The sequence below is a fragment of the Adiantum capillus-veneris genome, chromosome 21, assembly GCF_014529385.1.
Source record: "Adiantum capillus-veneris isolate H3 chromosome 21, ASM1452938v2, whole genome shotgun sequence".
NCBI lineage: Eukaryota > Viridiplantae > Streptophyta > Polypodiopsida > Polypodiales > Pteridaceae > Adiantum > Adiantum capillus-veneris.
The window spans coordinates 91,846,940-91,863,168 of NC_140951.1; the positions used below are offsets into that span (position 1 = coordinate 91,846,940).

A 16,229-nucleotide genomic window follows, 5' to 3' on the forward strand; every position below is an offset into this window, starting at 1 on the left:
ATATATGCGTACACCTCATGTCAGCTAAGATTTCAAGTCCAAATAATGTTCAATCAGTGCTGATCAGCACCATCGAGATGATAAAAACAGACCAGTATTCAAAACAAACAGAAGCTTCAAGCAGTAATACAGAATTGCGAAAACCCACAATCCTCTACATGCAGAACGTATTAAAAGAAAGGGAGCCTGATACTTGATCATGATAAGCACTCACACTTTGAAAGGAAGCTTAGGATCCGACGTGAGCGTCACTTTGAATGAGACCTTGCCTCCAGACCTGCACATATTTATTCCGGTAACTTGAAATCTATGCAAAGACGGACAAGCTACAATGAAAGGAAGGAGTGGAGAGGTTACGGCTTCGTTGGCTGCGCAGCGGAACCCATATTCGTGGGTAGCTTGGCGTTTTTCACTCTACGACTTATTACGTGTGCACGCTCTCTTCCCTTTACATAATCTTCCAAGCATGGTAAGGCAGTGGTCACGCGATGCTTGAAGTAATTGTGCCTCTTGCATGGTCACCCAACCCCAAGACTTTTCATAGCTACTAGTAAAACGGCGCCGCCGCATGGCCCCTCTTGTCCTCAAACCCCTCGCTCTTGAAAATTTTCATAAAAGCATATGAAGAAAAGTACTCTCTCTCCCCCCCCCCCCCCCCCCCCTTGCCATAGGTTTAGTGAAATCCCACCTCGATAACTTTAAATCCCTCTTTCTTATGAAGTTGATGGTGAAAAAGCTTACAAATCTTGGCAATTTCAGAATGTATTTGTCAAGATGACACAAAGTGTACTCTCTCTCTCTCTCTCTCTCTCTCTCTCTCTCTCTCTCTCTCTCTCTCTCTCGTGCGCTCACGGTGGCGGTATGACCCATGTAAAAGAACTTTCATGTAATTTGGATATGAACATTTGAAAAGATTTTGTTCAACCCTTTATGAAATGACTTAGGTCCAAAAATATAGCATTACAAAGACCACTTCTTGCGTCTAAATTGCAGAGCTATATAACTGCAGCATTATGTTTCAAGTGCAAAGAAGACAATGCTATCACAATGTATGCACTGACATATTCGAAATTGTTGCTATACCAAATTATTTATAGCATCCTTGGAAAGTTTGCATGGCAAGATATTGTTAATGGTCTCTAAATACGCAATCAAAATGTCAAAATGTCAAAATGTCCAAAATAATATCTATGCACAGTACATAGAGATGCAAGCTTTCTACATCCTAAAGTGCAACCTACGACATGCTCTACCATGGTATCGAACCACCCATGGTCCACGATGTAAGACACATCGACCAATCACTGGGGGGATAGATCCCAGAACAAAAATGCGTAGGGACCAACTACCATGGGTTAGACCTTGAGAAAACACAACATTCATTAGGAGGGTTCTTCCGAGCTCTTGAATGGTGATACGTTCTCTGAATCCTCTTTGGATAGCAACTTGGACGTAGCAGAGCAAACTTGGATCATATGAGGCCTCAAAAAATCCCACCAGCAAGAACTGTGAATGATTTTGTAATCTATATCCAATCAAAAGTCTATTAGTATAAACAAAATAGAGACAAAATAAAACATGATTACTTCATGACATCAACATTGTTACCTTACTACATCCAAAACCTCGAGTAGATGAATAACCTCCATGGCGTTGATAGGGCCCCTCCATAGTAGTGGATCTAGAAAATAATTGGTGATTACGAGTTTCAAATTCGAGAGAGAGAGACAAAGAGAGAGAGAGAGAGAGAGAGAGAGAGAGTAGCATCTTTTACCTTGGATGTGCCGAGGTTGCCTTCCTAGCGTATAGGTCATGGAGGCGTTAGGATCCATCTTCATTCATAAAAAATAGTAAATGAAGGTAAAAGATTGGTGCTATGTATTTTGGAAGGGGGGGGGGGGGGGGGGGGGGGGAGAGAGAGAGAGAGAGAGAGAGAGAGAGATAAAATCATAGCACAATTATGGAGATCCCCTATCATATCACTATATAAGGCCTCAAAATGTAATATCCAAAGAAAACACCTCTCTGAAATTCATGAGCAAATTGGTAGACCAAAAATGTAGTTTTACAAAGCGTATAAATAAGATGGGTGAACTTATATATTATATCTACAAAGCTACTGCATAATTTAAATCTTGCAAGGCTGAATGGGTCTTTACACTTGCATTTCATTTCATAATGAGGTCAATTGCAACACTTCATTATAGACAATGTTAGAAGTGTATGTCCTTTGGTCTCCCCCTTTCACAACACTTGTGTGGTGACCATCACCAACAACAACCTTGATGGCAGAAGACGATCTCACGTGAGACATTTCCACATACAATTGACCATGGGTGAAAACAGGTGTTGGGAGATACAATCCAAGCACTCCCAATGTTTGGCCTTGTGCCTTGTTGATCGTCATCCCAAAAGCACATCTCAAGGGAAATTGTCGACGTTTCAACTCAAAAGGGAGGCCTTCTCTAGCTCCCATGAGAAAATCAATCCTTGGGATGAACACTGCATTTCCTTCATGTGACCTTGTAATGATTTCTGCTTCAATCACTTTGTTGTGGAATTGCTTACAAATCAAGCGTGTCCCATTACAAAGACCACTTTTTGGATCCAAATTGCGGAGCAACATAACTGGAGCATTTTGTTTCAAATGCAAAACATGCGGTGGAAAGCCTCCTCCAAGATCTAAACTATTTAAGAACTCAGTTGTGAATAAAATGCTATCACAATCTGATTCACACACTAAGTCTGCACTAACATATTCCTTATAAGTACCAGGAAATTTTTGCTATACCAAATTGTTTATAGCATCCACATCCTTGTTGCGAGGTGCCATGATTGCCCTGTCCTTGAAAAAGGTTGCATGGCAAGAGACCATTTTAAGGTCTCCATATATGCAATCAATAAGTCCTTGCAAACTATTTTGTGGTAGCATCATGCAGGCTGGCAAAGCTACATTATCATGTAGCTCCCCATCACAAACATTGCCATTCCCAATATCAAGTGTCCACTGCACAAATGCTCTTTCTCTAACATTATTGCATCAATTGACCACTCGCATGTTCTCTGTTAGACGCAAAATTTTTGTACAACACCAAATGTATGAGCGGCACAAAGATGCATCAACAATGTCTGCCCTTCCTCCTCTACGTACAACATGCAAGATCTGTCTAAAATCACCACCAAGGAGGAAAACCTTTCCGCCAAACATCATGTTATTATGCATGACATCTCTTAGTGTCTTGTCAAGAGCCTCAAAAGCATGCCTATGAGTCACAGGAGCTTCATCCCATATGATCAATGAAGCCATTCGCAACAGCTCAGCAAGCTGGCCATTTACTTGCATGTCGAGTCAGAAGCTATATCAATAGGGATCTTGAATCTGGAGTGTGCGCTCCTTCCATTGTCAAGAAGTTATGCTGCAATACCAGATGATGCGCATGCCAAAGCAACTTTGCTCTCTCCTTGTATGCGAGAGAGCAAGGCATTATAAAGATAGGTCTTTCCTGTTCCACCTGGCCCATCCAAGAAGAACACAGTCCCACTATTCATGCCAATGGCTTCCAAAACTCGATTGTAAGCTTCCCTTTGCCCAGCATTCAAAGATGATTCAATTCGAGCAGACATGCCTCTTTGTTCCTCCACATTATACATTAACTCTTTGGCAAGCACTCCATGATCACTCATTACTTGCAATGTGTGATCCACATGGGGCATTCCAGAGTAATCTGAGAGCCTCTTTCCATATTGTTGAAGCATTGTCTCTAAGTTTGACAATGCTTGGTTTTGTGCCATGCGTTCATAGATACGCTCATTGGTTGTGCAAGTCCTCATATGATATAGATGGTCCTCAGAAATCTCCTTACAGAAGTGATTCCATAATGCACCAGGACATATCGGCTCACAAAAAACCAAAATGATTACAAATAGTAGTCGTAATGTTTTCCTGTTTGTTGAAATGAAGCTTCTTCTAAACAAAGAAACCATTCATCATCAACTTGCAATAATCCTTGTGCATTGCATGCTTCTTTAAATGTTTCATATACTCGTCCATTGAAGGTCCGAATATCCTCAAAAGACCTACATCCTTTGCACTTGTTGAGTAACATGCGCAAATAGTATAACTCTCCGGCAGTGGGAACTATGTTGTACATTCTTCCAATCACGTCTCCTTTCTGTCTTGGAGTCCATGTTCTACTTGCTGACTTCCAAACCCGCTTTGTTGGGAAGTCTATGTACAACAAATCATTGGCCTCTGGATATCTTTGATTTGCAACGAACCACTCAGTGAGCGTAGTCTTTTTGTTGGCCTCTCTCTCCACCACACTCTGTATATAGTCACTCTGTCATTAAAGAAGACTTGATTTTGATGAGGTAAATGAACATGGAGGCGTTGTATGTCAGGTTTCTCTTGATGCAAGTCAAACCCAAATATCCGCCAGATAGCCTCAGATGCTGATACATATCTTGCATTAAGATAGTTTGTAACTTCATCTAAAATCCCTTCAATGTCTTGTAGAGCAATAGTCGCCCTGTTATGTCCCTTATACACATACTTGTAGAGATATTTCATAGCGGATATAGTGGAGCAAACCTCCACATTGATATGTGCATTGTATCTTATTGACAAAAATGGATTGTATGGAACAATCCATTTATTATTCATTTGCACATTCTTATAAACAGTGTGATTTCCATCATCCCTCCTCATGTATGTTGGGTATCCTTCCCGATCCATAGTAGTTGATCCATTGAAGCCTCGAGGGTATTTCAACCTGCACTTTCCCTCTACCATACATGGAGCATTTCTATTCAAGTTTCCACATGGACCATGCACATTACACCAACTGATAATGTCATACAATTGTGGAAACATCACCTTATTAGGAAGCTCCGCACACACCATCTTATCATAATGGGATGTCTCTGTTGGTTTGTGTTCGGGAGAAAGTATCAATAGAATGTGGGCATGAGGAAGGCCTCTCTTTTGGAACTCAATCACAGAAATGTGTCCAATGACCTTACCAAAAATCCCCCCCTTAATCAGCAAGCCCATCAAATCCTTGAACTTATGGTAGAAAACGCATGCAGTAAGGTCAGGACGATCGTTGGACGTTCCTCCAGGCAATAATGCGTCCTCTATCTCCTTCCATCCAGGATTGCATGTGAATGTTATGAAGAGATCAGGCTTCCCTCTTTTGCGTACAATTGCCATGGCATCCTGATAAAGTTGGTGCGTATAGCGTGGACTACCAACATATGAAGAAGGCAATACCACCCTCCTGCCAACATTAGCACCGAATAACTGTTCTCTGTCACCCCTTGTTCCATCTCTTGCTCTGATCATGTCAGCCAAACCTTGGTACACCTCACTGCGTAGATCACTCTGATGATTGCGAATCCATAAAAGCCTCAACTCCTCCATACAAATGTATGCATCAACAATAAATTGTTGCAGTAGCCTACCACCACGTAAAAGACATTGTGTTGTGTCACCCCTGATTTGCAATCTATACTTGTAGAAATCCATTGTAGAAATATACCTTGTATTCCCTCCCCCTTGCTCTCTGTTTTCCCGTGGCCTGTCTAATGCCTGTATGTAGGGATTCCAACCTTCTTCACCACTTGGAAATAGCAACACATATAAGAGAGGCATGTACGACCTGTGGCAATTTGAGATTCTTTTTAGACCACCACCAGAAAGATTCAACACAATATCTCGATGGCCAATGTTGCTCTCATCGCCTTGACCAGGCATGATTGCAGCAACTTCCGCACCTGTTAGAGCAAGGTACTGCCAGCCATTAATATGTTTCTTAGTGATGACCATCCTTATGTAAGGAATATTGGAAGTTTGAACCATTGATGCAAACTGCCTGAAAGCTTGAACGTACGGATTTACGCGATGCATCATTGATTGCAAGATTTCCAAAACATCTGGTTGAGTTTAGAAACATGCTGCATCCTATTTTGCAACTTATTCTCAGTGTCAAAAAAATACAATTGAGCAAAGCGAGGGATTTGATCTGAATGTTCTTCAGGCATCAATGGACCAATTTTATGATATATAGATCCATGCACTTTGAAGGTATAGATTCCTTTTCTTTGACAAAGAGATTCATCTATATGAGCTCCTAAAGAAGCAAATTCCAACACACTATTGTATGCTCTAATATGTTTTAGGAATTTCTTGCTTCTAGTATTACCTCCGTGCATTAATTCTCTTAATTCTAAAGGAGGTTCACATAATGGTGGCAAAGAAACACTCCCTGAGTTGCAACAACTTTTCCCCACAAAGGTGCGAATGGTCTTTGCTTCTATCTTCCAAGCAAAAGCACCACAAAGGGAACATGAAAAATCCAAGCTGCTTATGTTGTGAAGTATAGACTTTTTGTGAAAAAGTGACAACATAGAGATATGCATCAAGGGTGTGTTTTTAGGATATATGTAGGTGATGGATAGGCAATGCCTTTCGACTTTGGAGTAATCTCCCTCTCTAGAGACAACTATGGGCTCCCCAAGAACATCTCCATTATTGGCTTCCAAATTGCTTCTCACTTCAATCTCCTCTTGATTTTGCAGAAGCATTGGATCAATATCTACATCCATTCCAACCCTTCCCTGAGAGAATTCATTGCATTGATCCACATTTATCAAATGATGGCAATCTTCCAAGCGAGCTACATTAATCCCCCCTAGAGAGCGCCAAACTCTCTCTCTTGCTGCCTCACGTCGCGTAGCTCGAGAGGCTTGACAGATCCTGCTACGTCTTGCATGTCCAGGAGACAACACCTTCTGACCAATAGCCATCTGTCCCAAAAAGAACTCTTATAAGTAATCTTAAATGTGGAGAATTAAGGACAGAGTGGATCTTTTCTCTATCTCCATCCCTCACGTTTCATGTATGTAAACTATGAGAGAGAGAGAGAGAGAGAGAGAGAGAGAGAGAGAGAGAGAGAGAGAGATGTATTTATACACCTATACACCTTAAAAGAGGTGAGATTACAAAGGGGGGAGGAGCTTGTGCACCAGATTAGCATGACCACTTTGAAAAGTAGTTGAGAGAGAGAGAGAGAGAGAGAGAGAGAGAGAGAGAAAGAGAGAGAGAGTTGGTGCATAAAACAACTTTGGAGAGCACTTCATTCAACATGTTATGGCCACAATTTTAGAGAGAGAGAGAGAGAGAGAGAGAGAGAGAGAGGGGGGGGGGTGTGGGAGAGGACCTAATAGAAAGAGAGAGACCCACTGCATAAAAACTTTGGAGATCACTTCTTTCAACATATTATGGCCAAAATTTTAGAGAGAGAGAGAGAGGGAGAGAGGATCTAAAAGAAAGAGAGAGAGAGAGAGAGCTCGTGCATAACACAACTTTGGAGATCACTTCTTTCAACATGTTATGGCCACAATTTTAGAGAGAGAGAGACATAACGGCAAAAACACTTAGAAAAGAGAGCTCATCATCCATCCACTACATACATAAGATAGACCCCCAAAACGTAGATCCCCATAGTAGCCTATAAAGGAGAGAGAAGAACATGTAGATCTGCAAAGCCTATAAATGAGGAAGATGTGAGTATCAACGCTCATCATCCATCCACTACATACATAAGATAGACCCCCAAAACGTAGATCCCCATAGTAGCCTATAAGTGAGAGAGAAGAACATGTAGATCTGCAAAGCATATAAATGAGGAAGTCGTGAGTATTATCATCCACTACGTAACTCACTTCTTGTGAGGGCGCCCCTCCTTTGAAATCGATGGAATATCTTTAGTCACATTAAGCCCCTTCTTGGGCCAATGGGTGGACACCAATGCATTGAGCTTGTTTGTGATAGACCTGCGGCGGATGGTACCTAGCCCATCACTTCTTTCAACATGTTATGGCCACAATTTTAGAGAGAGAGAGAGAGAGGGAGAGAGAGAGAGATATTGAAAGAGGCGAATCTATACACCTTGAAAGAGGCGAGAGAGAGAGAGAGAGAGAGAGAGAGAGAGAGAGAGAGGATCTAATAAAAAGATGGAGAGATCTTGTGCATAATAACTTTGGGGATCACTTCTTTCAACATGTTATGGCCACAATTTTAGAGAGAGAGAGAGAGGGGGGGGGGGGGGGACTTCTTTCAGGAAGACACTTTGGAAAGTAGTTGAGAGAGAGAGAGAGAGAGAGAGAGAGAGAGAGAGAGAGAGAGAGAGAGAGAGAGAGGGTGTGTGACTCAAGAGACATAATGGCAAAAACACTTAGAAAAGAGAGCTCATCATCCATCCACTACATACATAAGATAGACCCCCAAAACGTAGATCCCCATAGTAGCCTATAAAGGAGTGAGAAGAACATGTAGATCCGCAAAGCCTATAAATGAGGAAAATGTGAGTATTATCGCTCATCATCCATCCACTACATACATAAATGTAGATCCCCATAGTAGCCTATAAATGAGATAGACCCCCAAAACGTAGATCCCCATGAGAGAAGAACATGTAGATCCGCAAAGCATATAAATGAGGAAGTCGTGAGTATTATCATCCACTACGTAATTCACTTCCTATGATGGGCCCCCTGCTTTGAACTCGATGGAATATCTCCAGTCACATTAAGCCCCTTCTTGGGCCAATGGGTCGACACCAATGCATTGAGCTTGTTTGTGATAGACTTGACTTCAGATACACCTATATTATGTTGTATTGCTACGGCATCCAATTTGTTGCTGGTGCTTCGCAATTCAGACACAATGCTTTTTAACTCAATGCCATCCTTGTCAGGTTTGTTCTCAAGAAGAGACATCTCCAACAGGCTCATGATTTTGTCCTGGTTGCTTTTTATGTCGGAAAGTTGTACTTGCACTGAGTTTGGTTGCTGCAAAACATCATTGATCTATACTTGGATCTGCACCTCTAAGCGGCGAAGATAAAATCCTTGCTCACGCTGTAAATGGCTCAACCCGTGAATGCTCTCTTTGTAGGAAACATGTGATGCCTCCACTCTCTCACATGAGGCTTGAATGTTGGAGTATATTGTGTGGATGGCACCTAGCCCATCTGCAATCTGCCCCTCTGATGATCCATTTGCAATTTGCCTCTTTGAAGGTCCGTCCCCCCCTCAAGCAACACGCTTAGCACTTCGCACATTGTTGATTTGATCTCTCTCTAGGGTAGAAAAGACCACCTCCAATGAATCTCCTCCAGAGGCAAGGGCTTGCTCCATTACTCTGAGAAAGTTAGGATAGGTTACTTTTAGGATAAGTTAGGATAGAGCGTGGAGCAAGATTGGCTCTCTCTCTCTCTCTCTCTCTCTCTCTCTCTCTTCTCTCTCTCTCATGTGTGTGTGTGTGTGTGTGTGTGTGTGTGTGTGTGTGTGTGTGTGTCTGTGGCAAACTAAATTCGAATGCCGCCTGAATCCCTCCTCTCTTTCACGTTAAATTTTAGCCTATATATCAATCTCCAATCCCCTACTTCTCTCTCCGGTTTGGTCTCTTGACCTTTTAAAGACGTTAATATATCGTTTCATTTCATTTCATATCTCTCTATCTCTCTCTCTCTCTCTCTCTCTCTCTCTCTCTCTCTCTCTCTCTCTCTCTCTCTCTCTCTCTCTCTCTCTCTCTCTCTCTCTCTCTCTCTCTCTCTCTCTAAATATTTTCCTCCTCCTCTCGCTCTATCCCTACAAATCTCCGTGCCCGGCCACTTCTCTCTCTATCCCTCTTTCTCTCCATTTCTGTCCCTATCCCTATGACTCTTTTTTCTCTCTACCTATCTCTCGATTTCCCTCTTTCTTCCATTTCTCTCGATTGGCTCTCTCTCTCTCTCTCTCTCTCTAAATATTTTCCTCCTCTCTCTCCATCCCTATGAATCTTTGCGCCGGCTACTTCTCTCTCTATCCTTCTTTCTCTCCATTTCTCTCCCTATCCCTATCACTCTATTTTCTCTCTACATATCTTTCGATTTCCCTCTTGCTCTCCATTTCTCCCCCTATCCCTATCCGCGTCGGCTCCTTATCCCTATCCGCACCATTCTATAACGTCATTTTGACCTTTTGAAGACGTCAATGTTTCATTTCATTACATCTCTCTCTCTCTCTCTCTCTCTCTCTCTCTCTCTCTCTCTCTCTCTCTCTCTCTCTCTCTCTCTCTCTCTCTCTCTCTCTCTCTCTCTCTCACACACACACACACACACACACACACACGCATCTTAAAAAAACATTCATAGGTCATTTTGACCTCTCCTGAATCCCTCCCTCTTCCACGTTAAAATTTAGCCTATCAATCTCCGATCCCCTACTTCTCTCTCTGGTTTGGTCTCTTGACCTTTTAAAGACGTTAATATATCGTTTCATTTCATTGCATCTCTCTCTCTCTCTCTCTCTCTCTCTCTCTCTCTCTCTCTCTCTCTCTCTCTCTCTCTCTCTCTCTCTCTCTCTCTCTCTCTTCTCTCTCTCTCTCTCTCTCTCTCTCTCTTGCTGCGACTTTCCTTGCATGCATTGGACGCGGGTTCACAGACCACGGACTACGGGCTACTGCAGCGAGGCGACCCTCACGGACCGGGGGCGCTCTCTCTCTCTCTCTCTCTCTCTTCTCTCTCTCTCCTCTCTCTCTCTCTCTCTCTCTCTCTTCTCTCTCTCTCTCTCTCTCTCTCTCTCAGGTGGTAGAAACAGCTCCCACTCTCACAGGTGAAAGAAACACTCGCAGGTGGTATCGCTCTCGCCTCTCTCTCCCTCTTTCTCTCCCAGTGTTGGTACCGGCTTCATTGAAGTAACTCTCGCGCGACATGAATGCCAGCGGCCTTCCAAGTCACGTCCTCAGTCGAAAATTTCAAGTCACGTCCCTCAGTCGGCGGACCTTTTCCAACTTGAGGCATGAGCTTGCGCCACGTGGAGGGGGGGGCCTCCCCATCCAAAATTTTTCCTCAGCCTACGGACCTTCTCCAACCTGAGGCATGAGCTTGCGCCATGTGGAGAGGGGGGGGGGGGGGCTGAATCCCTCCCCTTTTTATACTAGTATAGATGGGATAATTGCATCAATAACATAATCGACGCCCACATGACCAAATCGTCACGTCTTATCCCATTTCCCTCTTGAGTAGTAGGTCTTGAGGTCAAGACTCGTCACATAGATCTTTGAGGTCTTTTTGGATTGTTTCCACGATATTAAACGTTCTCTTCTCTTCTTCTTTCTCTTAAGGGATAATCTTGAAGGTCTCTTGTGATTATTTCCTACAAGTTAGGATTCTTCTTCTTCTTCCCTCTCTCTTTGCCTTTTCAGATTGTTTCTACGCCTTTAAAAGTTCTCTTTTCTTCTTCTCCTCTCTCTCTCTCTCTCCTTCCTTCTCTCTCTCTCTCTCTCTCTCTCTCTCTCTCTCTCTCTCTCTCTCTCCAATTGTTCAAACCCCTTCATATTAGTGGAGCCCAAGTGCACACTAATAAGGTTCAACAACACGACATAATGTGAGTGAAAATCCTTTAGATTTTTAAGATTTAGATATTAACAAAGAAAAATCGTTGGTTTGCAAGCTACAATTGAAAAACCAGTAGTGAAATAAAATATGGGAGCATTTATACTATGGACTTCCACAAAAATTACAATGAAAAGACACATGAACATGTAACATTTAATGCACTAGTACTTGTGTGTAGCGGAAATTGATAACATAGTGAGCATTTCATTAAGAAGAAGTTCCTAATGAGAATAGAGAGAGTACTTAATTTGAGAAAGCAACATAGCAATTTACACCTAGCTAATTTGGCATTGACAATACTTGAAAAGAGAGAGAAATAGAAACAATTGACAATGGTTGAGGACCAAATTTACGTGGAGCCAACCCCCCCTCCATAAAGGCTTTGTATTATAGCTTCTCCCATCAAAGGAGACTTTTGGACAATACAATCTTTGTGTTCCTTAACAAAACTAGTTGGTGCAATGAAGATAGAAGCTTCATGCACCAAATTATTCTTGAAAAACACACCTAGTGTCCCTAGCCTCAATCCCAAGACCTCACACACCTTTAAAAATGGTGAGAGCTAACAGAAAATGAGGATAGGTTGAGAGGAAGAAGATGTATCTTATCAGAAATAAGTATTCTCCTCACATAATCACTCTAATAGCATAGCTTAGCTTAGTAATTAGCATGGTAGAGGAGATAAGCATGCCGTTGAAGCTTGGCTCTTGGTTGGATTTGCATTCCATAGCCAAGAGTTATTGGTGTAGGCCTCTACTTCTCAATGCTTGGAGAAGGAGATGGAGTTCTTCTTGCACACATGAGTTGTGTGTGTGTGTGTGTGTGTGTGTAGCAATGTGTTAGACTAAAATGCATCCCTCTCTCTCTTCTTGGTCGACCCCTCTTGCAACTTACTCGTGTTGGCTTCCCATTGGCCCCTGCAAAGCTTGGCCAATCACACATTGAAGTGTAATTGATAGCCTTGTGACATGTGTCCCCCTTTCCCCTTTTGTGAGAGCTTTAGGTATTTCAATAATTCATCTAAACTCTCATTGGGCCTTTTTGTCTTGAGGCCAATAGGAATCAGGCAAGCCATTGGGCTGTTGGATGCTCATTGGACCCCTTGGTAGACTGTCCAATAGTCTTCTAGGGAGCTTAATTTCTATTGGTTCTTTTATCAAGCATTTTTAGATTGATTAAACTAATTTTACTCTAGCCTAATTCTCATTAGTCCACCGCTATGTCCATCCAATAGGATTTGAGGGGAAATTGGGGGCAACTGGCCTAGGAGCCTGCCATGTGTCCATTCTTCCCTTTGGGGAGAGCTTGGGAGTGTGTGTGTGTGGGGGGGGAGGGGGGTGTTTCTCTCTCATCCCCTATCATTAAGGCTCGCCCCCTCCTTCCTAGGGATGTGGGAAGACTTTTTAGTCTTCCCATGACCATCCAATTTTTCCCTACTTTGGCATACATGTTTACATTTGCTTACTCTAGGGAATCATTGTAAGCATTGACAAGGTTTAGGTTATCCTTTAATTGTATGCCTTGCATCCATCTAGCATCTTCAAAAGGATAATTTTTAAACTTGATAAGATATCTTCGGATAGTCTTACCGTCTCGTAATACCTTGTCTTTGTGTCGGAGAATGGACTCGGGTTGCAACACCTCTTCTTGGTCCTCGATCTCTGGTGGGTCTTCAATGATTGCTTCTTGAGGTGGCTCTCCTTTGTAAGGCTTTAGTAGGCTCACATGGAAAGCATTTTGTATGAGCCAATGGTTGTGCAACTTGAGTTCATAGGTCATCTCATTGATTGGCCTAAGAATCTAAAAGGGACCATAGTACCATTTTGCTAATTTAGCGTAGTATTTTTGGTGTCGTGTAGGATTCTTGCCCGTGTGTGCCTTAATCAAGCCTTGTGAAACTTAAGCAAGACCCACTCATTTTGTTTAAAGGATAGGGCTCTTTTGTGATAATCAACAACAGCCTTTTGCCTTTGTTGAGAGATGGATATAGCATCCTTAATCTTTTGGAAAGATTCTTGCAAGTCTCGGCTATATTCATCTACATCGAAGATCCTCCCATGTACCTTGAGTAGCAGGGGACTTTTTGATCTTCCCTCTATCACCTCAAAAGGTGCTTTCCCCGTGGAAGTATGTACAATGTTATTGTAAGCATACTCCACTAAGGGTAATTGTTAGGTTAGCTATTTCACTTTGGCCATCCGTTTGGGGATGATAGGCCGAAGATAAGTTTAGCCTTGTACCTAAATTCTCAAAGAGACCCTTCCACAAATTACTAGTCATTCTAAGATCTCTATCAGACACTATAGACATTGGCAAGCCATGGTATTTTAAATGCTTTTTCCACTAAGGGTAATTGTTAGGTTAGCTATTTCACTTTGGCCATCCGTTTGGGGATGATAGGCCGAAGATAAGTTTAGCCTTGTACCTAAATTCTCAAAGAGACCCTTCCACAAATTACTAGTCATTCTAAGATCTCTATCAGACACTATAGACATTGGCAAGCCATGGTATTTTAAGCTTTGTGATATAAAGAGGGTTGCCATTTGATGGGCCTTTAAAAACTGCCCTCACTGGAACCAGAAGATCGCAAGCATTGAAATTTGTATCTTGTGAGTTGATGCGGATGCTATAGCCGAAGCCGAAATCAAGGCCGAGAAGCATAGAGGAAGCTAACCAAGCCGCTCTGGGTACCTATACCTGTACCTGTAGTCGAAGAAGACAATATTGTCAAGCTCCCACTCTATATGTGTGTATGAGGCCACTCCGAAAGAGGCTACACGCTCCCAAATGAGCCATGGGCTCTTGTAGATGGAAGAGACTACAACAATGGTACCTCTAATGGCTATGGAAGCTCTGTAGCACAAACTACCAAAAAAGGGCTGAAAAATGTAGCTCCTGAACCATAGCTAAAATGAGATTTCTGATGGCACGAACGGCTCCAAAGGGGGGTAAAACCTCAAGACATCTGCTGGAAACGCTCTCAAAATACTGAATTTGCCGATCTCAAAGTCGAAACCCTGTTTGCACTCTTAAAAGTGCACGAGCGCATGGAAGCGATTTCGAGAATGAAATAGCTCTAATACCAGATGAAGGAGAGGAGATGGGAGCACAGCAGAAGAGGAAGATGAATCGCACACACACACTCCCACAGACACCACCATAGCCACACACACAGGTTGGAGGGGGAGAACCAACACAGTGTGTGCCCCGTTTCTTTCTTCTCTATCTTATGCACTAAGGCACAATACACATTGTACTTAGTGTTAGTGGCTCACACAAGTGTATAGTTGTACACTTAGGGTTAGTAGCAGTTAGTGATGGACGGTCGGACACATGGCCATTAAACCTAAAGCAAAACAACTCCAAGGGAATCACAAACATGCATCGCATTGGACCTGAAATGGCTTTAAGAGATCCGACAGTGTAAGCACAGATTGAGGGATAAGCTTCTCTTTAAGCTTTTCGAAAGCATTGTTCTCCTTGGTGGACCATAGATACCTAATGTTTTTCTTTTTCAGGTCATGTAATGGTTCCACGATTTGTGAGAACTTTTCTATGAAGCGTCTATAGTATGCACACATACCTATAAAGCTTCTTAGTTCACGCAAATTCCTTGGATTAGGCCATCCTTTTATTACCTCTAACTTTGATGGATCCATTTGGATGCCATCTTGAGAGATAATGTGACCTAAATACTAAATCTCTTGTAAGAAAAATTCACTTTTCTTTCGATTAATATAAAGTTTATTCTCTTGTAAAACTTGAAATATTACGTGGAGGTGTTGCTTGTGTTCGTTTGATGAATTAGAGTAGATAATTATATCATCAGAGAACACTCCAGTAAAGGTTCGGTGAGGCCTGAATAGCTTCTCCATCAAGTGGTTAAATGTGGCTGGTGCATTGGTCAAGCTGTCAACATAGCTTTGGACATGGAGCCTCAATTTCCCAATCAAGGGAGTGACTGAGGCTTCTTGCCCCTTGAAAGCACCATTGGGAGGTAGGACATCTCCCATCTCATAGGCTTAGATGCCCAGCTTGATGGCCAACTCAGTGGATATGAAATTGTGAGTAGAACCAGGGTCAAAGAGAATGAAAGCATCATGTTCTCTTACCTTTCCCCAAGCATGGCATAGAGATCCTTTGTGATGAGCATCCTCTTCTTGAATTTCGACCAAGGTAGCTCTAGGAGGCTCATTACGTGTATTCTTGTGGGGACAAGTGCAATACGCATGCCCTTGCTCCCTGCACTTGAAACAACGGTTATCTTTTCGATAACGTCGTAGCTCTTCAGGAGAGAGTTTATTTTTGCCTTTATAAACTCCCTTCTCCTTAGCTTTGTTGTTGTTGGCGTTGCCTTTGGGAGACTTTTGGACATTGTCCTTCCCCTTAGGCTCATTACGGTCCTTGTTTTCCGTAGGCTTAAGATTTCTCTTAGCCCCTTGTTAGAAGTTGATTCTTGAAGCCACCATGGTATGGTGTATGACCGCAGATATGGTGCGTGGCCTTTGGGAGTTAACATACTCCACCATATCCTCAGTTCGGCCCGCATAGAATTGTTGTTTTTTCTCACCAAAATCCATCTTTTTCAAGACAATGGATTTGAGGTGTAGATCCGAAAACTTGTCTACATATTTTTGAATAGATTCGTAGAGAGAGAGCTTCAAGCTTTGCCATTTCGGTGAGTACCTTGTCTTTGGCACCGGTAACCAAAAATTGCTTCATGATGGAATCTCTTAAAGCTTTCCATGTTTGTGGAGCTTCATGATTTGCTCGTAGGCTAGACCA

General features: G+C 42.4%; 3 protein-coding genes and 1 pseudogene across 4 annotated transcripts in view; all 4 read right to left on the minus strand.

Annotated features, from left to right (window-relative positions):
* Positions 1-477, minus strand: part of CCP2 (ubiquitin-fold modifier) — a 37,319-nt gene extending 36,842 nt beyond the window's left edge. Inside the window, exons 1-2 of one of the 2 annotated variants that reach the window (XM_086493942.1) lie at positions 358-477; positions 215-277 (exon numbers count right to left, since the gene is read on the minus strand). In XM_086493942.1, coding sequence (XP_086350068.1) covers positions 215-277; positions 358-386 — 92 coding nt within the window. In that variant the 5' untranslated portion in view covers positions 387-477. The remainder of the gene's footprint in view (positions 1-214; positions 278-357) is intronic. The other variant, XM_086493941.1, reaches the window with a different exon arrangement.
* A 2,934-nt stretch (positions 478-3,411) lies between these two features.
* On the minus strand, positions 3,412-3,792 carry LOC147431343 (uncharacterized). The gene has a single exon (XM_086493661.1). It carries the CDS (start codon positions 3,790-3,792, stop codon positions 3,412-3,414), a length of 381 nt encoding a protein of 126 aa, XP_086349787.1.
* A 125-nt stretch (positions 3,793-3,917) lies between these two features.
* Positions 3,918-5,827, minus strand: LOC147431344 (uncharacterized). Its single transcript, XM_086493662.1, has 2 exons — positions 4,382-5,827; positions 3,918-4,340 (listed from the first exon to the last, which is right to left on the minus strand). Exons 1-2 carry the CDS (start codon positions 5,825-5,827, stop codon positions 3,918-3,920), a joined length of 1,869 nt encoding a protein of 622 aa, XP_086349788.1.
* A 2,692-nt stretch (positions 5,828-8,519) lies between these two features.
* Positions 8,520-9,201, minus strand: LOC147431345 (uncharacterized; annotated as a pseudogene).
* Positions 9,202-16,229: the final 7,028 nt, after the last annotated feature.

What these genes read in the sequence shown, in the direction of transcription:
- LOC147431343 (XM_086493661.1), bottom strand. Translation starts at nt 3,792, where the DNA reads ATGGCACAAAACCAAGCATTGTCAAACTTAGAGACAATGCTTCAACAA.
- LOC147431344 (XM_086493662.1), bottom strand. Translation starts at nt 5,827, where the DNA reads ATGGTCATCACTAAGAAACATATTAATGGCTGGCAGTACCTTGCTCTA. An exon ending in CTGACATACAACGCCTCCAT is followed by an intron (nt 4,341 to 4,381) that starts GTTCATTTACCT and finishes CTTTAATGACAG; the next exon opens with AGTGACTATATACAGAGTGT.